The sequence below is a fragment of the Alligator mississippiensis genome, chromosome 4 (assembly GCF_030867095.1).
Source record: "Alligator mississippiensis isolate rAllMis1 chromosome 4, rAllMis1, whole genome shotgun sequence".
NCBI lineage: Eukaryota > Metazoa > Chordata > Crocodylia > Alligatoridae > Alligator > Alligator mississippiensis.
The window spans coordinates 254,773,330-254,794,602 of record NC_081827.1 but is presented as its reverse complement, the minus strand read 5'-3'; the positions used below and the strand labels follow the sequence as shown (position 1 = coordinate 254,794,602).

General features: G+C 52.1%; 1 protein-coding gene across 1 annotated transcript in view; it reads right to left on the bottom strand.

The window, feature by feature from the left end:
- Nucleotides 1-21,273, bottom strand: part of LOC102567908 (unconventional myosin-X) — a 160,005-nt gene that overhangs the window by 80,689 nt on the left and 58,043 nt on the right. Inside the window, exons 14-21 of the mRNA XM_059727606.1 lie at nucleotides 20,429-20,495; nucleotides 19,335-19,427; nucleotides 18,993-19,061; nucleotides 12,645-12,727; nucleotides 10,051-10,159; nucleotides 8,586-8,666; nucleotides 7,364-7,488; nucleotides 5,390-5,504 (exon numbers count right to left, since the gene is read on the bottom strand). Coding sequence (XP_059583589.1) covers nucleotides 5,390-5,504; nucleotides 7,364-7,488; nucleotides 8,586-8,666; nucleotides 10,051-10,159; nucleotides 12,645-12,727; nucleotides 18,993-19,061; nucleotides 19,335-19,427; nucleotides 20,429-20,495 — 742 coding nt within the window. The remainder of the gene's footprint in view (nucleotides 1-5,389; nucleotides 5,505-7,363; nucleotides 7,489-8,585; nucleotides 8,667-10,050; nucleotides 10,160-12,644; nucleotides 12,728-18,992; nucleotides 19,062-19,334; nucleotides 19,428-20,428; nucleotides 20,496-21,273) is intronic.

Genomic DNA, 21,273 nt, shown 5'->3' with positions numbered 1-21,273 from the left:
GCCTCCACAAGAGAAGGCTGAGGGGGGACCTGGTGACCGTCTATAAACTCACTAGGGGGGACCAGAAGGGGTTGGGGGAGACCTTGTTTCCCCCAGCGCCCCCCGGGATAACAAGGAATAACAGCCACAAGTTGTTGGAGGGTAGGTTTAGATTAGACATCCGTAGGAACTACTTCACAGTCAGGACGGCTAGGATCTGGAACCGACTTCCAAGGGAAGTGGTGCTGGGTCCGACCCTGGGGGTCTTTAAGAAGCGGCTCGATGCCTACCTGGCTGGGGTCAATTGAGCCCAGTTTTCCTCCTGCCCAGGCAGGGGGTCGGACTTGAAGATCTACAAGGTCCCTTCCCACCCGACTTCTATGAGTCTATGACCTGGTGAGGGGTCTGTGGGTGCTCGACCACCTGGGTAACGGTGATCATCACCTGCTGGAATTTACTATCCAGAGCAGAGGGGTGAAAGCAAGCAGTAAGGCAGAGGTCCTCGACTTCAGGAGGGCTGACTTCTGTAAGCTAAGAAGGTTAGTAGGAGAGGCATTGGGGTCTCAGAGCTTCAATGAGATGGGAGTCCAAGACGGGTGGTTGTTCCTCAAGGAGACGATCCTCCGAGCTCAAAGGGAGTCAGTCCCAATGCACACCAAGGAGGGCAGGAGTGCTAAGAAGCCCCCATGGCTCAGCAAAGACATCCAGGGATGCCTGAGGGCAAAACAGGAGGTATACAAACAGTGGAAGCCAGGGGCTATCACCGAGGAGGATTACACCTCTGTTGCTCGGGACTGCAGGGAGGCTGTTAGGAAGGCCAAGGCAGAGATGGAACTAGGGCTAGCGACCAGAATTAAAGATAATAAAAAGTCCTTTTTCAAATACATAGGAAGTAAGAAGAAGGCATCAGGTAAGGTGGGGCCCTACAGGATGGGCTTGGCAATCTGGTGACTGCAGCAAACGAAAAAGCTGATCTCTTCAATGAGTTCTTTGCCTCCATATTCCTGAACAGGAACCGGGACATCTCCCCCACTAGAATTGTGGACGGACCCAGGGGAGGAGGCACCGCCATGCCTAGGGTCAGGGGCGACCTAGTTAGGGAACTTTTGGAGGGGCTGGACGAATTTAAATCAATAGGTCCAGGTGCTCTTTACCCGAGGGTGCTGAGGAAATTGGCGGGGTCATAGCAGGGCCCTTGGCACGGCTCTATGAGCGCTCATGGGGCACTGGCCAGGTACCAGAGGACTGGAAAAGGGCCAATGTGGTCCCCATTTACAAGAAGGGGAGAAAGGAGGACCTCGGCAACTATAGACCAGTCAGTCTTACCTCGGTTCTTGGGAAGACCTTTGAGAAAATTATTCAGGAGCACATCTGCATGGGCCCAGCAGGGGAGGTAATGCTCATGGAGAACTAACATGGGTTCACTGAGGGCAGGTCCTGCCTGACTAACCTGGTTTCTGTCTGTGATCAGGTCACAAAGTCCCTGGATCAGGGTGTTGGGGTGGATATCATCTTCCTGGACTTTAAGTAGGCCTTTGACACGGTTTCCCATCCCATTCTCTTAAAAAAAACTTGGTGACTATGGCACCGATGCCTACACAGTCAGATGCGTGGCAAATTGGCTTGAGGGTTGTACCCAGAGTGGTGGTGGACGGGTCATTTTTGACCTGGAGGGATGTGGGCAGTGGAGTTCCCCAGGGCTCGGTCCTGGGGCCTGTACTGTTCAACGTCTTTATCAGCGATCCGGATGTGGGAATGGAAAGCACGCTGTCCAAATTCACTGACGATACCAAGATGTGGAGTGAGGTGGGCACACTGGAGGGAGGGACAGAATCCAGCTAAATCTAGACACATTACAGAGGTGGGTGGATGAGAATAGGATGGAATTCAGCGAAGACAAGTGCAAGGGCCTGCATCGAGGGAGAAGGAACCAGCAACACACCGATAGGCTGAGGAACTCCCTTCTCAACAACACGGTGGCAGAAAGGGATCTTGAAGTCATTGATGACTCCAGGATGAACATGAGCCGCCAACACGAGGAAATGGTCAGTAAGGCTAATCGCACCTTGTCGTGCATCTACAGATGCATCACAAGCAGGTCCAGGGAGGTGATCTTTCCCCTCCATGTGACACTGGTCAGGACCCAGTTGGACTACTGCATCCAGTTCTGGGCACTGCACTTCAAGAGGGATGTGGCTAGCAATGAGAGGGTCCAGAGGAGGGCCACTCACATGGTCAAGGGGCAGTGGGGCAGGCCAAGCCCTACGAAGAGAGGCTATAGGGCCTGAACCTATTCAGCCTCCACAAGAGAAGGCTGAGAGGGGATTTGGCGACCGTTTACAAACTCACCACGGGGGACCAGCAAGAATTGGGGGAGGTTCTGTTCTCCCGGACACCACCCAGGGTTACAAGGAATAATGGCCACAAATTATTAGAGAGAAGGTTCAGGCTGGACATCAGGAGACATTACTTCCCAGTTAGGGCTGCCAGGCTCTGGAATGGACTCCCAAGTGAGGTGGTGCTCTCTCCTACCTTGGGGGTCTTCAAGAGGAGGCTGGACAGATATTTGGCTAGGGTGATAAGACCCTGGCACCCATTCCTGCCCAGGGCAGGGGGTTGGACCTGATGATCTGTTTAGGTCCCTTCCGACCCTAAGCACTATGAAGGAGCAGTTTCCCTTTAAGTCAAGTCACCATTCTAATCTCCATTATCCCAAACCATCTCACCCACTCCGTGGTGTTCAAACCCTTGGACACCATTCAGAGAGATGATAGAGTAGTCCAGGCCCAACAATGATCCCCGTCTAGAGCTGTAATGCATTTCCTACCCAGATCAATAGCTTGCTGTTTACCAGTGCTGTGTACGCAGGCCCTTTGCCAATCACCTGTATGTAAGAAGTATCATTCGAATAGGATTTCATGAGATGGTGCTCAGCTTTGTTAAAAACCCAAATACATCTCATCTGCTGCACTTGTTCCTCTATCTATTTTGGGATTTGTTTGCAAAAGCAAACAACGTTGTCTAGTGAGATTTGTTCTTTACAACTGCCCACCCTTTGGTGCTGTCCATAGCTCACACCAGAGCTTCCAAGATGTTTTAAAGGAGAGTAATTATCACCTTAACTCCATCTTTCCTTTTTAGCTCTTGAGATTGGTACTGAAATGGATTGTTCCCAACCCAGGAGGGTGCTCAGAGTCTGCAATGTTCTCAGCATGCCTTTATCTTAAGGCTTGCTGATTCTAAACACCAAAGCTTTCCATGCATTTTCCTATTTGTTCCTGTTTAAAGGCTATACGAAAAATTCACAGCAGGGATTTTTCATTAGGCTCCTGATCATGACAGAACTTGCATTTAGGAGCCTAATTTTAGGCCTCTAGATGCAGGCCTGTGCAAACCAGTGTTTCTCAATATTTTTAGACCTAAGACACTCCTTGGTAGACTCAAAACAACCCCTTGGAAAATGTCACCTCTTAGTTTTCACTTGATTTTTGACTACAGAAAAACTGAGCAATTCTTTTGTTGCCAAGAACTCAGAAAGACAACAGCAGGTCGGAATGCTTTTAACATTATGGATTCCTATCTGAAATCATTGGGTTTATCTTGTGAACCATGTGTGCACACAGAATAGTGCTAACGTTGCATAACTTCGCAGCACCCCTGAGCGGATCTCGAGGTGCCCCATGGTGCTGTAGTACCCTGGCTGAGGATCACTGGCGTAAATCTTCCAAACAACCTCATCCATTCTACCACAGCTAAATAACCCCACCTTTCTTCATTAACAGACTTGGTTTTTCTCTCCCTGTAGCCCCAACATTCCCTTTTCTCCTCTGGCTATCACTTGCAACCTAGCCCCTTCCTCTGGAAAGGGATGCACTGGAACCAGAACCTCGTTGGCAAAAGAGAAGCATGCCACCCAGTCAGACAGCCTCACCTCATGCCAAAAGAGAGGAACAGTCGTGCAAGACTGGAAAGAAGAGAGAGGAAAAGTGCTATCCTCTTCCCTTGGCTCAAAGGTTAGCAGCCTGGCTGTGCTGCGTGTATGAGACTCACCGCCCACTTATTAATTTCGTCTGTGCCACACCCCTACAGTGTGGTAGTGGATTCTTCTGCACTATTTCGCTGCTGCCCTTGCTGAAACTTAGCACTCTCCCATCTCCTTCTAGGGAGTAAATCTGAGCGTGTTGTTACTGGCTTCATTCACCCTCTCTGCAAGGCCACATCCAGATCAGAGCAAGAAAAGTTACTTGGTTCATAGGAACTGGCCAGGAGGAGGGACTAGAACCCTCTATCCAGGATGGTCTTGCAGGCGGGACATGGGCTCAGTAGTGATAGCGATCTTCTCTGAAGTTAGCACATTCCTATAACAAGAAATCCAAGGAAAGCAGACTGCAAAAGTGGTCTGTACCCGCCTAAGTTATACAAAGGCAGCCCAATGCGCCTGGAATCCTCAATGAGCAAGTTTCACCAATTTCTTTGAGCCGGGCACAAAAGATTTCCCTCCCTACACCACACTAAGTCCAGCCACTGCTTAAGAAACTATAGTTCAAAGCCACAAATAATGCTAACTAGTTACCAGAGAGGCTCAGACCTCCTGGTCATACTGAATGAGGACCTGCAACCCCACCCAGACACTACCCACACCTTCGACTATTCCATGTTAGCTTCAGACCACACCATGGAAGAGACATGGCTCTAGTGCCACTGCTGGGCCCATAGGTGCTGTCCCTGGACAAGGACCAAGCAGCCATGCTCTTCTAGTCAGCAGGAGGCAGGCTCAGGCCTGAGGATCCAGCTGCCCCCAACACCCCGTATATCAAGCAAGGCAGCACCTCACTGCACTTAAGCTAGCTCTGCATACAGTGGAGTGATCGCACTGGGCAGGCGTTAGTTACAGGGGACACAAGAGGGAAGCAAAATGCTGCGCTGCAGGTCTACCCAACAATCCCCAGGATCCCTTGCCTTGAGCCATTTAAAACTGCACTGGACAAGCAGTAATTTGTCCTGCTCTGGTCAGGGGACACGGGTTAAATGAGACTGATCATGGTGCAGGTCAGTACCATGGACTGGTGCAACAATCTCCAACCTTCACTGGCTCAAGAAAAACAGTACCAGGCAGGAAATACACCATGGGCAATGTCACACTTCACCTTCCCTGGAAACCTAAAGAAACATGCAGTTGTGGAAAGCAACATTTTCTTGTGGTTCTGAGCAGGGCTCAAGATCTCAGAGGCAACCTGTGGCTCATGAATCACAGGACGGGGCAAATGTCCAAGGGAAAGATAAGCTGTGTCATCACTTCACCACCATGGCTGGTTTACCAGAGGGCTCCTGGGTATAAAACTCCCAACAACATTCTCTTGTATCAGAAACTCTTCCTTCCCCCACGGACCCTTCTCTACATCAATGGTACCTTGGTTTTGCCCAGCTGCCACTCATTCCTGGTGTTGTCGTAGGTCTGCAGGAAGTCTGCACACACGGCCTTGCTGTGGTTTAGGGTGCACATATTCTTTATGAGCATCTTGTACCTGAGAAAAGACAAGACATCCTGTCAGGGAGTACATAAGATTATGACAGCATCACTAATGTGCTTCAGACCTTCTCTTCCACTAACACTAACTGCCTATCTAGGAACTTCCCTTCTTCACAACCATCACCCAGGTGGTAAGCATCCATCTGAATGTCAGCCTTGGGAAAGTGACTCCCTAGTCCAATAATACACTGTAAGATACAATTTCCAACATGGTAAAGTGTCATTGTTCAGACCTCTATGTTCACATGTGCCCCGTGAAGCAGGTGAATCGTGCTTGTTATTACCAAAGGAAAAGGAGAGAAGAAATAATCTGTCCAAGATCACACACTGAGTTAATAACAGGGCAATTACTAGAACACAGGACTCTGGTCTCAGAGTTCTCCACCCTGACAACATGAAGGGTTGCTACAAAGAATGACATTTCCTGATAGGAGATGCACTGGGGACAGCACTTGCTGGGCAGAGGCTGCATGCTTAGACTCTTCCACCATAGCCAGCTGAGGAGATGGGAAGCTCACAGATTTGCTTTCATGCACCTGCTTTCCTTGGAGTCTGCATATGAACCCAGAGCAGGCACTGCATGGGGCATGTCCCCTCTGAAAGTGCCCTGAACAGGTTTCTAAGTTATGAACAGCAGGCTAGAAAACAACTACTTGCCTATCACTTAGGACAAACTTTTGGTTTAACCTGTAGCACCTAAAGAGGAGGGGAGAAGGATGGAGGGAAGATGCTACAGTTTTATCTTCCTTTGAAGTACACACGGCATTTCCTTCATTGATTTTAAGATCAGAAAGCAACACACAATAATCCAATCTGGCCCGTTGCATCTACTGTAACACTTCTCTCAGTAATTCTTGTGCTCAGCCAGTGACTTTTTGAACTAGTTTCTTTCAGAACTGCATCCCAGCTATGCATCTAGAAACTTTGAGAACTGCATCCTGAAGCCACACACAGGAATAACCAAAGCAGCTGTGCCTACAGAATGGGACCCAAACTGAAGCCAGACACATTCAAATAAAAATAAGGCACAATTTGTTAACAATGAGAGTGCCCAACCATTGGAAGTAACTACCATGGGAAGTGGTGGAGTCTTCATCTTGTGCAGCCTTCTGGCAAAAACTGGTTCACTTTCTGAAGGACATGCTTTATTCAAACAAGTGACTGGCTCAGTACACAAGTAAAATTTAATGCCATACAAAAGGTCAGACTAGGTCTAACTTCCCCTTCTGCCCTGCAACTTTGTGAAGGAAGTTCTGATTCAGAGAATCCAAATTCACCAAGCCTTTGCTGTCCTAGTGACAGATCACCTTCACCAGTAAAAATTTGCTTTGACTTGCTAAAGTAAAGATCTCTCTAGTATCTCACCCCTTCCCAATATAGATATTTGTACTCTGATCAAATCATCTCTATCTTCTCTTTGAAGAATTAAACAAACTAAACTCCTGTCTTACTCTTTGACAGGGATTCAAATTCTCAAACTCTTCCTATCACTGTGGTCTGCAAGCTCTGTCCCACTGAGGCCAGACAGAAATGGTATGACTATCAGGGAACTTCAAACCATGTTATACACTTTGGCTAAGTCAGGAACACCTCCACTACGGGCAGTCAAGCAGTGGCAAGATACTTTCAGGTTAAAGGAGCAGCTGGGAGCTCTGCTGAGATCCCAACCCCACTCGTCTACGCCTTTGAGAGCACAGTCTCCAGAGAGGATGGATCCACCTCAGCCCATGTGTCACAGTCACATGGACACAAGAGAAACACCTAGGACGCGGGGTCAGCGCCTAGGACAATGGCTAGAATGAAGGCACATCCCAAAGTGCAGAGCAGGGAGCAGAGCTCCACCATTGCTGTTACCTGCCGAGGAAGTCCTGGAAGGGCCGTCGCACAGGGAAGCCTGCCCGTCGAATCTTCACTGTTTCCAGCATCCCCGAGTACCGGAGCTGGTTCAGGACCATGTCCGGATCAAAGAGGTTTGGTGCCTATGCAATGACCAAGGTTAGAAACAGACCAAGGGAAAAGCAGCACTAGGTTTAGCCCTTCTCTTGGCATGGGGACTACTGATCTGAGCACTGCCAGGGACAGAGGAACGCACACACACAGCTCCCTGGAAAATTAACCCTGCATATTCAGTTCTTCCAGTTCCTGAGTACATGAGTGAATCTGGCTGACGGGAGGCATCCTCCACCAGACTGTGCAGCATGAAGGCAGAAGCAGGAGGCAGCTGAGCGCACCCAAAGAAACAGCCCACTGCAGACCTGCCACAGCTCCGAGCCTAGCTGCAGAGCTGCAGGTGTGCTAGGCAAACGGGCTGCCGAGAGGCCTGATCCCAGACCCATCCTGCCAAAGCCCCTTTATGGCAGCCCCTGGTCCAGGCTGGAAGGGCAGCAGCAGAGCTGGGGCGAGGCTGCCAGCTCCCCACATGCACCAGCACCTCCTAGAGGCCTAAGGACATACAAACACCAGCTGCCCTGGTACAGCTCTGTGGAGAGGGTGAGAGCCCAGAAGAGATGTCACTGCAGCCCTGAAGGAAGGGAGGTTTCAGCTACCAAGTGGCCCCAGCAGTCCCTGCTTTCCTGAGCCGACATGACAGAGGGAACCTGTAGCATCATAGCCCAGCCCACTCTGCGTTCCCACCCAGGGGGGTAAGGAGTGCTCCATGCTTTCATGCTGCTGTGTGTGTGAGAAATGCACTCCCAGGCAAACGTGCCTCTTGGTGGGAAAGTCTGAAGCATCCTCTCTCCTCTACCCTGTCCACAAAGCCTGCAGAGGACTGTGCTACCACACCTGCCCCGAATCCCAACCACCTACAGCATCAACTGGGATCACGCGGGCCCAGTCCCTCAGCTGAGAGCTGTGCTTAGGCCAGGCAAGGTCAGCACAAGGAGAGGCAGGGATGGACCTCACACCCTGAACACAGATCTGCTTTATGTTATTGCAGAGGGCAGGATGGATTTTTCTCAAGCTTGAACTGACTCAGAAGACAGAGACAAAAGACATGTGTCCTCACCCCAAGTCCCTGACCATGGCCCATGGAGAGGTGTCACCCACACTCACCCAGCACCCGAAGGGGACTCACTTTTGCCATGTTGGGTTTGATGCAGCGAATGAAGAAGGGGTTGGAGGTGTTGAGCGTAGCCATCAGGGAGTGGAGAGAGTCCTGAAAACACCAAGCAGAGTAGTCATGACAGCAGGAAGGGGCTCCAGGCCTAGGCTGCAAGGCAAGGCCCCTGAAAGCCCCTCCTCTAAGTAATGCAGTCAACATAAGAAAATGAATGATCCTGCCATAGCAATGGAACACCCAGGAGGAGTGTGGTCAGCATCGTGGCCAGCTTCCCCTGGCCCAAATGGAAGTGGGTCTGGGATTTTGAAGAGGGGGTGTAACGGACAGCTCACTGGCAACAGTGGTAGCCCTGGCATGAGTATGGAAGGAGACCCAAACTCATGCTCATGGAGTGGGAACAAGGTGCTGCAACCGCTCCAGTGTTGTTCTGAAGGGAGTTGAATGGCCAGGTTTGCATGCGCATCTCTTCCACTTCACCCCCAGGAAAACACAACTGTAAGTTGTTTCTCTGTGCTCCAGCTTTGGCCCTCTAAGCCTTAGCCCACCTCTGCCCCAGCCCTCAGCCCTCCAGGTTGCCGACTCCCAGCCAGGCTGCTATTACAGACTACCTCTCCAGGTACCCTCCATCCACCCCTACAGCTACAACCCTGTCTTCTGGTCAAACTGGAACAGAAATGGATGCAAACCTCTTCAAACTAAGGTACTCAAAGCCCCTTCTATATCACCATGTCACTGCAAGAGCCTGAGCCCCACTCACTGGCCCTCTCTCTTGCAGCCTCTTAGGTCCCTTTCCAGGCCTGTGGCTTCTGCTCCTACAGCCTGAGCTAGTAGGAGCTCCTCTTCTTGCAGAGTTCAGCACCACAGTGACCCCACTGCCTCAGGAACCCTGTTTTGTATCACCTGAGCTGCGCCTCTCAGCGCCATGTGCTCCCTGACCTGCCACAGGCGCACTCTTTCTGCTCAGTGAGCAGCCCGCCACTGTTTTCCTGGCTGAGCTGCCATTGTCTTCCTCCTGGAGCTCTGCTTTACTGCTCCACAGCTAGCCTCCAGGCACCCTGGCTGCCTCCCACAGCTAGCCTTTACTCAGCTGCCTGCATTTGCCTGTGGACCTTTGTGCTGCACATCCCCTTTGAAGCCTTTGGCTCCTTGTTACCTGGCCGAAGCCCCAATGCTTAAAATCCAGTATGCATCCATCAAAGGTTCAGTATCTGAAACAAAACAGCTCTGAAGCTCTCAAGATGCTGCTAACCCATGAGACCCCCATGGTCCTGCAGAAGCCATCATCTCTGCCCTTTTCCCAGTGAACCACATCAACCCAGGAGGACGGCATGAAGGCAGGTACATGGGCTCATGTGTCTCTAATAGCAGGCATCACTTGCTCTCCCAGGTCATTCCTCCAGCCCTGGCTTAGCCCCATCTCTCCTCCCCACGCACCTCATTCTCTCCCTGAAGTCTCCTGTTGTCCTAGAGAGTCCCTTACCCTGAACTGGGAGCTGACAGTTGGCCTGCGCCTCTGGGTCCCCATCTTCAGTGTTTCATCGCTGCTGTGGCTGCAGACTCTTTCAAAGAGATCGTAGATGAAGTCCAGCCTGGTGTGGATGGAATGGGCCAGAGAAAACCAAGAGGTCAGATTGGCTGGTTGGCTAAGGAAGGATCAGAGCTCAACTTCTCATTTATGACTGTACTCTCTGTGCCAGGAGCCCTGTCCAGGCTCCCAGGAGACCTAGGGCTGGCCAAGCCCAGGCAGCAATGGATCCAGAACAGGGAGGGGTGGGCAGCACCGGAGCTCACTGCCCAGTCAGCACAGGCTCTTGCCAGAGCTCTGAGGGAGCAGCAGCTTTGAGATCTCCAGCGAATCAGGCCGAGGCCTGCCTGGAGCCTCTTTTATGTGCTCCACAGCTCAGGCGGTGCATTGCTGCTTCCTGCTCTTCTCCTCCCTGTCCCTCTCCTTTTAGACTGGACATTAGGAAGAACTTCTTCACAGTTCGAGTGGTCAAGGTCTGGAACGGGCTACCAAGGGAGGTGGTGCTCTCCCCTACCCTGGGGGTCTTCAAGAGGAGGTTGGATATGCATCTAGCTGGGGTCATCTAGACCCAGCACTCTTTCCTGCCTATGCAGGGGGTCGGACTCGATGATCTATTGAGGTCCCTTCCGACCCTAACATCTATGAATCTATGAATCTCTCCACTGAGTTCAGTAGCAAGGGACAGGAGGGAAGAGTGGCTCCCACACTGTTCAGTCCCTGAGCTCTAGACTCCAGACAGACCCCCACCAAGAGCTCCCATGCAACACAGCCAGAAGGAGTGTGACCACCCCCCCAACCCCCCCAAAGCCCAGGCATCTCCTCAGGCTGGAGTAGTTGAGACCACATGGGAGCCATGGGGCTGCATCACGTCCCATTGCCCTTGATGCCCCAGCCTGAACAAGCTGGCAACCATGTACACCTGGGTCCACTGAAGGTGTCCTATGCCACAAGCTGAAGCAAGGCTCAGATTCCTACCTCTGGAGCCAGATGCCTCGGCTGCTTGGGCGCCAGGTCCCACATCAGCACCTTGCAATACAGTAACTGTAGCACAGGGCTCAGCAGGGCTCCGAGGGGCAGCAGCTTTCCCTCCTGCAGCCCCATCGAGCAGCCTGCACACAGGCAGCAGAGCTGTGACCCCATCTCTCACTACCCCAAAGTAAAAATGGACCCAGATGGTGCTCTCCATTCTGGACTGGGCAGCGCTCCTCCCTCCTGCATATCTGTGCAAGCAGGAGCTACCCCATGGCTGTCCACATGCCAGCCAGAGCACTGCGTGCCCCGCTCCCTCCAGGCAAAATATCAGGATGTTCCAGTCACACTTCAGACAACTGCCTCCACAGACCCCACTCCTGAAGCCCTGCCAGCAAAAGTGAAAGCACCTGGGAAATAGCTGCACATGCTGCTGGCCTGTGACCTTCCACGGATCGGCCTTGCCTTGCACAGGCATGCTGGGGTCACCAGCACCACACACATCTTCCTGTTGTTATGGTTATCTCATGCGATTCTGACTCATCTGGCCAGTCCGAAGCGTCTTAGTGCACCGCTAAAGCTGCAGCACAGAACTCTGGCTTGCAGTCGCACGCTTGAAGGTGCCCGACCGAGTCACAGTCACTCAGCTGAGAGTGGCAGCAGCCAGTGTCCCCTGCCTGCTCAGATGCCTGTGAACAGGGACCATTGCCACGAGAGGCTAGTTGTGGAGAAAGCTCCAGGTCTGCCTGTGATGCCTTTGCCGTGGTCTTGAGGCCAGCCCCGAGACCAGCGCTGCGCATGATCTCCTTGCATGCATAGACCACCCTGGCCCTGAACCAGGCCAAGATGCCTCCCTGAGGAGCTGGAGCTGGACCCTTTGCTTCTCCACAGCATTGAGCCCAGGGGCTGCAAAATGACCTTTAAAACAGATTGGTCCTGACATCAAAGTAGTCATGTTAGCCTTATGACCAAAGGGCTCGGAAGCACACGGCTGGCTATGAAGGGCCTCTGCACCAGAGGTGCTTCCAGCACTGCATGATGGCTCCCCATGTACCTCTATTCCTTCATGCAAGCATTTTGTGACCCAGTAGTAAAATGAAACCAGGTTAGTCAGGTAGGATCTGCCTGCTATGAACCCATGCTGATTGCCCCTTAGCATCATTTTACCCACTGGTCCCCCACAAATGTGATCCTTAACAATGGTGAGGTGACCCTGTCCAAGTTTGCTGACAAACCCATGGTGAGGTGTGTGAGGTACCGCATCTCCTGGGGGACAGGTTCCCTTTGGCATTCCAGCACATCACCTCCCTGGCGCAGCACAATCCATCCCATCACTGATGATGTGGATACACAACATTCATTTCCTCATATGTGCTGCTTTGTAATAATGCTGATGTCTCCAACTCTCCCTCCTGAAGCCAACAATCTTGAGTAGAGAGCAGGGGATCCCAGGGTTTGTGTAAACCATGCAGTCTTCTCCAAGAGCCCACCATTATCTAAGACTGTTGCCCAGTCCCAGTATCTCCTGTCTACCCTCTCCTGGCCCCATCTTCCCCTCCAGGGGACCAAAGGCTGCTTACCTACTGTCTTTCAGCATGTTTAAAATGTCGTCTCGGAAGGTGTCCCGATTCTTCTCCAGAAACCCTCTCACGTCATACAAAACCTGCAACACAGGTCATACAGGTCAACTGGCACAGGACAACACAAGCAATTCAAGCCAGAGTGGACCCCCGCCACCCCCTTCCACAAGTGGCACCACGCAGGAACACCCAGGGGACAACACCAGTGCATGCCAATGCATGGGGCAACAGGGCAGGAAGTTCCCTCAAGGGATCAAGGGATTTTAGCCAGCCTACAGTGGGTCCCGAAGCCCCGTCTGTCCCAGGTGCAGGGGGCAGCCCAAGCTGTGGTGTGTACAGCTGGTCCTGCTGCTCCTGGCTGCACAGCAGGGCAGGGGTGGTGCAGCGGCCGGACTCCACTTCCCAGCAGCCCTGGCATGGTGGCTCCTTCCAGCCCCAGCTCCAGCCCCACGGCCCAGGCACCCTGGCTCATCTGTCCCACATCCACTGCTGGGGCCGCTGGACAAAGCAAGTGAACAGGGTCTCCATGGACACTGGCCCAGGACCTGCACAGGCAGGGCACACATGGCTGGGTGGATGAGGTGGGGCTGCAAGCAGGCAGGCAATGGTGTCTGGGAGTGGTGTGGGATGGCAGGGCCGGGATCACTGGGCAGTGACAGTATGGGGCTGGGGCCAGGGCCTGGGGCAGAACCACTAGGGAGTTTTAGTGAGCTGTTGCGGGCCGGGGGCGAGGGGTGCTGACCTGGCCTGTAACAACTCACCAAAACTCCCTAAGTGGCTCACCAGCCCAAATAATTGCCTACCCCTGCCACACACACACACACACCCCACCTCACAGGGCAGGTAATGCCTCTCCCAAGGGGTAGCAGCACACAGTGTGAACCATACACACCGCACGCCCACTTGGACTGATGCCCAGGACCCTCAAAATGCTCCAACACCCTGTTGTGCCTACACGGCATTAGGCTCAGAAAACAGCAAAAGGCACCATCAAGGGCAAGGGCATTAATCCTTGAAGTAATAAACAGCAACATACTGGGGGCAGAATAACACTGCTCCGTTCTCTCACCCATGCACCTAGGGCCAAGTGCTGAAATGAGCCCAAAGGCCACACTCGATTCCATTGGACATGGCCTTTTGAAAACATCATGACGTGCATGTGGCACCATCAGGAGCAAGAGCCTTAATCTCTCAAGCAATAAGCAGCAAGGCAATGGGTAAGAAAGATGGTACCCCTTGCTTCTGGACCCAGCTGTCAGAGGGGCTCAGCATCCCCATGGGAAGCAGAGCTCAGCTCAGAAGTTCAAGCTCACATCTGCACACCCAAGGACAGGCTGGGTTTGTAGCTAATCTGGCAGTAAGCATCCCACTGGCAGCCACTGAGGACTGAGTGCCTGGAGCACGGTGCTTGGCTGGTGAAGTGTGGATGGCAAAGGCTTGCTCAGAAGCAGCCAGCACTGACTTCCACCCCAGGCACTGAGGAGCACAGTAAGCAAGGGAGGGCTTGGCAAGTGCACTCATTGTCTCTGCGGAGTGAGGCCTAAGCTCTTCCTGCCCTGCCGCAGAGTGTGACTGGTGCCCTGCCTTGCCCGCAACTGCCTGGGGTCACTGTCAGAGTGGTAGCACTGGGCCACAGTGAGAATGGTACATGCATTTCTGGAGAGCAGGTCATTTGATGCACTGGATGCAAACCTCTGGTATCCTGTATGATCAAGTTTATGAGACACGGGATCCCCCACTGGCTCCGCACCTTCTGAGGCCCCTGGGACCCTGGCCTCAGCCACTGCATGTCTGGCAAAGTAAGCACTGCTCAGCCCCTGTGGTCTGCAAGAGAGACCGTGGCTGCCCACCTTGCGAAACTGAGGAAGAAGGCTGCAGAGCAGAACACTCTGGTAGCATCTAGCCAACACTTCCACAAAGAGCAGCTCTTTGCCCTGCAGTGCCTCTGGTTCTCTGAGACACTGGCATCAAGGCAGCTCCTGCCACAGGTGCAGGTGAACTCAATCTGTATCTGCTGGGGCTGTGCAATCGTCTCTGCCTCCTCTGCAACACTCCTGGGAAAGGGGGAGCAGCCATGACTCTCCCCCCATCCCCTCGTGTTTCAAAGCAAGTGTCAGCTGAGCAATGTGGAAGCAGGGACGGAGGCTGGGTCCTGGACTCCAACCGACTACAACATCTGAGGGAACCAGTCAGTGGTGTATGGGGCCTTCCTTAGAGAGCAGGTCAGGGTGGATTCTACTATAGGGAGTAGGCAGGCAGCTTCCCCTCAGATGGTGGGATGAGCAGTGCTGGCAGCATCAACCAAACAGAGATCAGAGCGCTGCTTTATGGCATCTAGAATCATAGAATCAAAGGACTGGAAGGGACCTGCAAGATCAAGTCCGGTCCCCTGCCATGGGCAGGAAGTTATTGGGCTCAGATGAGGTGTTTATCCAGCCTCATCTTGAATGCCCTGAAGAAAGGTGACTGCACCACCTCTGCTGGGAATGTTCCAGATTCTGGTTACCCTTCCTTACAGAGAATAAGTTTTTTCTTATGTCCAGCCTCTATTATTTACCCTCTATTAGCTTGTGCTCATTGGTCCTCATCCTCTCGTGAGGTGCCTTCCTGAAGAGTTGCTCCCCTAGATCTTGATGCTCACCCCTTGTAAGCGTACTTGTAGTCGGCTATCAAGTCACCTCTCAGACTGAATAGACTCACTTCCCAGAGTCTCTCCTCATAGGGCCTATCCTCCATGTCTCTAATCATACGGGTGGCCCTTCTTTGTACCCTCTCGAGCTTATCCACATCCTTCTTGAAGTGCAGTGCCCAGAACTGGAAGTACTGCAGCTGTGGCCTCACCAACGCCAAGTAGAGGGGAAGAAGCACCCCCCTGGATCTACTGGCCGCACGTCGGCTTATGCAAGCCAGGTTCTATTTGCCCTTCTGGCAACCTCGTTGCAGCGTTGGGTCGTGTTTATCTTCCAGTCAACTGTGACCCCCCAGTCTCATTCAGATGCTGTGTCAGCCAGTGGGCTGCCGCCTACCCTATAGTTATGGTGAAGCTTCTTCCTACCCAGATAAAGAACCCTGCACTTCTCCCTGTTAAACCTTATCTGATTTCATTGCAATTCCAAACCCCAACTAGCAGTGTGTCTTTTGCATTTGGGTCCAGTGTGGCACAAACAAGAGCAGATGCTCCAGCAGCAGCAGCCACTGTGCAGCTTTCAGCTACTGCATGCACGGGTGTGGGGGGTAGGGGTCAGAGGAGGTTGGAGCATGGGTGACTGGTAGGGGGTGCACGTGCCCCCCCGATGGTTGAGATTGATGCTGTCGGTAGGGCTGGTGCCCCCCCTGACAGGGCTGCTGCCATCAGCTTCTGCAGGTGAGCCCCCCAGATGCAGGAGGCACCAGTCACTCATGGGTTGGAGGAGGTGCTGGAGCTTTGGTGGACAGAGCTCAATAGGCCATGGGGACATAGGTCCAGCAGCTGGCAGTGCAGCACAGTGTATGTAGATCATCTGCATGGCAAAGCAGATTTGACTTCAGAGCAACCTCCTACCACTATGAACCAGGCATCTCCCCCTCATCAACCAGGCACCTAAGCTGGGGTAGAAGCAAGACCCCTTTAACCATAGGCCTATCAGTGCAGTGGTGTGGCACTTGGTGCCATGGACAGTCTAGAAAGCAGCACCGTGCCCCAGCAGTGATTTGGACCTGCTGCAAACCTCAGGTGCTTCCAGGAGGTCAGATCTAGTCCAATCCCTGCTCAAGGTAGGATCAACCCCATCCAAACCATCCCAGGTGAGCCCCTGTCTAACCTGCTCTTGAAAACTTCCAAGGATGGAAGACTTTCCCAAAGCACAAGAGCAGCTGTTCAGGGGAAGCCCCCCCCCAACATTAGAAACACATTCCAAATAAAAGAAAACAGAAATCAATCATAAAAGGAGTGAAGAGCTTCTTTAAAAGCAGCTCCTGTGTTCAAACACACACTGGGGCAGTCGGACACAGTCTGGGTTCTGACCCACAAAATGAACCACAAGATGCAGCGTGAGTCACAGCAGCTCTGTCCTCAGGGCCTGGGGCAGGAGTGGGAGGTGGTGCAGAGCTCAGGCATGACTCTAATGACACTGCTCTACACACACCAAGCTCCTGTGTGCAAGGGGCAGGTGCACATACAGCACCATCCATGTAGACTCCAAGAAGCTCTGAGGAGAAGGGGAAGTTTGCTCTCCATCTTTACTCCTTGAAGAATTGAAAGAAAAATAGGCAGGAAAGCGGAGGCTGTAAGGCACTCAGAAACCAGGACGTGCCTGAGTAAAGGCTATTCATACAGCTTGGACTCTGCTCTGCCTCTCAATTACTCAAGTGGCCTGGTGAGATGCTGTGACAGCGAGGTCTGCAAGGCAGGACACACTCATGCCTGGCAGGCAGGCAGGAATGTGGCCCACGTGGAGAAGACAGGGAGGGTGCAGCCATGATGCCCCTGTGAAGGAGAATGGGAACTGCTGGGTGCAGAAGTGGGGGCTCAGGACCGCAGGGTGGGGGCAGAGAGAGCAGCTAGATCACTAGTGTACCTAGGACTAGCTCTGTGCATGGCCAGCAACTACAGTTCAGTTAGGTCAAGGCTGCCGAGTCTCCTTGGTGAGGCCAAGGGCCTCAGCTGCCTTGTTAAGTGACTTTGGCCAGAAGCTAATCTAAACAGCTTCCAAGCCAATGCTCCTGACTAGCCACAGCTCTGACGCTAGACACAGAGCACTCTCTCTCTCTGCATCCCCACCCCCCCAAGCAACCAAGTTTGCTCTGCCCTTCTTATTCCACACAACAAAGAGACTCTCCCTCATGTCTTCCCAGGATGAGGACATCAGTGCCCACCCTGCTCCCACCACTGGGGAGCCCTCAGCCTGGCACAACTGCTTGTGCCAGAGAGCTCAGATCCATGGAGGGATGCAACACAACAGCCTATTTGTCACATCTTCCCACAGTCAAGAACATCAAAGAGGAAGTGAGGTCGTGGGAAGAAACCCTGGGACTGCAGACAACACTTAGAACTAGCAGCAGGGCTCTGCGCACTCTCTGTACACACTTCCTAGGCACTAACTCATTAACTAATTCTCTCAGTCCCCCAGGATGAAGGTAGATAACGATCATTCTTCTATTTTATTGATCAATGATTTGGATGGGGGAGTGAAAAGCTCACTGGCCAAGTTTGCGGACGACATCAAATTATGGGGCAGTGTGGCCATGTCAGAAAATAGGTTTCAGATACAAGCAGACCTGGACAGGCTCGAGAGTTGAGCAGACCGAAACCAGATCAAGTTGAACACTTCCAAGTGTAAGGTGCTCCATCTGGGGGCAAACAACCCTCAACATACATACAGGCTTGGTGGCGACAGCTTGACTTGCACCACGGCCGAAAGGGACCTGGGGTAATGACTGACCATCACGTGAATATGAGCCATCAGTGCGAGGCAGTGGCCAGCAGGGCAAACAACACACTGGCATGCATCAGCCAATGCATCCCGTGTAAAACTAAGGAAATGCTACTCCTGCTGTACTCAGCACTGGTGAGACTGCAGTTGGAGTACTGCATCCAGGTGTGGGCACCGCACTTCAATAAGGATGTAGAAAAACTTGAGAGGGTCCAGAGAAGAGCCACCTGCATGATCAGGGACCTGCAAGGCAGCCATACGAGGAGAGGCTGAGGGACCTGGGCCTCTTTAGCCTAAAGAAGAGAAGGTTGAGAGGGGACTTGATAGCAGTTTACCGCTATATCAGAAGAGTGCATCAGGAGCTCAGTGAACAACTGTTCACCAGGGCACCCCTGGGGAAGACCAGGACCAATGGATACAAACTCCTGGAAGGCCACTTCAGGTTTAATACCAGGAAAAACTCATTCACAGTCAGGGTGTTCAGACTGTGGAATAAACTCCCTGCAGAGGTGGTGCAGTCACCTACCCTGGAGGTTTTCACGAGGAGACTAGACAGTCACCATGCTGGGGTCACTTAACCCCAATTGTCTTCCTGCCTAGAGTGGGGGGCTGGACCTGATGATCAGCAGGGTCCCTTTCAGCCCCTTGCAATCTATGAATCTACGAATGAAGGAACAGTGTAAAGGAAAGGGCACACAAAGGCCACAGGCAGAGGGATCACGACTCTGAACAAACAACTGCCTGTATCACACAGCAGCCACTGAGGCCTCAGCCCAGCTGCACACTCATTCCTCCAGGCCATGCCCAAATCTGGAGGTGCCAGGCCCAGCAGTTTGCTTAGCTCAGGATTCAGAAGTACCCGACAGTGATGGAGACAGTTCTACCTACCCACTCCTCCCTCCTGGAGAGTGCTCATGGATGCACCACGCACACCTACCTCTCCAGCATAGTGTTTTATTCCAAATTGGTGATCCGTCACCCGAGGCTTCATGTAATAATGGTTACTCTGAAAAGAAGGAAAAGGCTTCTGATAACCTGCAGTCACAATGAACAGAACAGCTTTGCCTGGGCTGCTGTGGAAGTTGTTTGACCCCAAATCGGGGATGGATGGGGAACCCATCTACCCCACAGCTCTCAGGTTTTAATGACAGAAGCACAGACATAGAATCACTTGTAATTTACAGATTGGGATTGTACTGTCAATACAGAAGAGCGGGAAGCAGGCACAGACAGAAACAAATGACAGAGTAGTGTGCCCAGCAGAGGCTTACTGACTTACTGTGTGCTGGCTGTGAAGTTTTTCCAGGAGGGTGCTGTCTGTGCCCTTGGGGAATCGACTCTCCTCATTCACCAAAGCCAACAGTCCCAGTTTCTACAGCCAAACAAGAGACAGGTTTTTAAGCCAGCAAACTTAGCAGAGAAGTAGGACTCAGAACAGGGAAATCAAGGCTTGGAACTTCTTGAGCCTCTATTGATAACATTGTAGAGAAGCAGGACACTGGCTGCTGTGGTTCCCCTGCTTTACCTGTGGCAGGTTAGGGTGACAGGTCTATGTTGTGGCAGGGTCTAGGGTGAGGGTAGTCTTATGTAGAGTTTAGATGATGGTTTGTCTAGGATGGTCTGGATAGGGATGATCCTGCCTCAGGCAGGGAGTGACCTCTGGAGGTCCCTTCCAGCCCCACTTCCCTATGACTCTATGGTTGTGGTGTTGAGTGATGATTTGCAAACCACACCTTAGATAGCTCTATCCAGGAGAACACAACATCAGCAGAGTCTCCCTATGCCTGAGAAAGGGTGTTTGCACCCAAAAGCTTGCAAAGAACTTTTTTTCCATCTATTTAGTTGGTCTAATAAAAGATATCACATCTACACAAAGAACCTTGTCTGCCTATGTCCTTAGACCAACACGGCTGCAAAAAACAGTCAAGCCGGAAAGGAACTTGCAGCCAGTGCACACTCAGCAGATAGGATCTGCGCAGATGAAACCCCTCTGTACAGTCCAAATCTAGAAAGTAAAGGTTTACCAGGCCCTAAGGGGACTACAGTCTTATCTAAGTCTAACCGAAATGATGAATATAGGATTTGCGTTTTTAACCAGGAGCTCTCTGGGACACGGCAGGTGGCAGGGGAGGTGGACATATTTTTGGACAGGGACATATTTTTGACCTGTCCATGCTACGCTCACAGAAAACCAGAAGCCACTGAGAGCCTGCACCCGAGCAGACCTTAGGAACCAAATCAGCAACCTGGGCCAGACACTGACAAATGCAAGAAGAAATGTCTGTGTGGAAGAAGGAGAAAAGCTGCATTCGCTAGTCCAGGTCTCAGTTATCAGGACTTCTGGGAGCTGAAAAATTCAAGAGAACTACCCACCTTCTCAATGAGATCCAAGCACTCTGCATTATCCATCCAGTCAATGGCTTCCCAGCTAATCCCCTCCCTGCCAAACAAGAAGAAAAAACAACAACTGAAAGGAGGAAGATCCCACTGTCAAGGTTGGGGTACAGGAGAAAGAGGCAGTAGCAGGCAGCACCCCAAGGCACCCCAGGGCATTTGGGCATAAGTGACACCACTTCCACATCCCTGGGGGAAGAGCAGAATGTACGAGGGCTTGCTAGCAGAGAGGACACTGCTTCCCTCCGACCATCTCAGGACTTCCTATAGCACCTCTCGCTGCAGCTTCTGTGCACCTTTCGTGCCAAGCAGAAACTGACCACAGCAAAGTCTCTGGTGGATGTCATGGCGTGCCACCCTTGCCAGGTAAGAGAAAGCTCTCCCTTGACCTCACAGGAAAGATGAGCTACAACTGAAAGGGCAGAGTGAAATCATCAGTCCAGGACACAGGCTTGAGTTCTAGTTGCCTCCCATCCAGGCAAAAAGCACGTCCAAAGCATCACTGCTCCACTGGCAAACTGCAGCTTGGGCACTGCCCCTGGACAGGAGCCAGTTATTTAGGAAGTCTTTCTTCATGTCACATACAAACTTTACCCAGCTGTACAGTGGAGCTGAAGGAAGTCCTCATCTTGATAGGAGCAGACTGATGGGACCAGCGATGCTGTTCCATTATTGGTGAAATTGTTCCACGAAGTTTTGGGAGCAGTGTCGAGACAGAAATTTTCACTGGTGCCTGTCTACTTATGTTCCTCTGCAAAAGACATGGGAACGTAGGGGAGAAAAGAACTCGGAGAGGGAAATAGGCCGCTAGTTCCTCAAAGGTC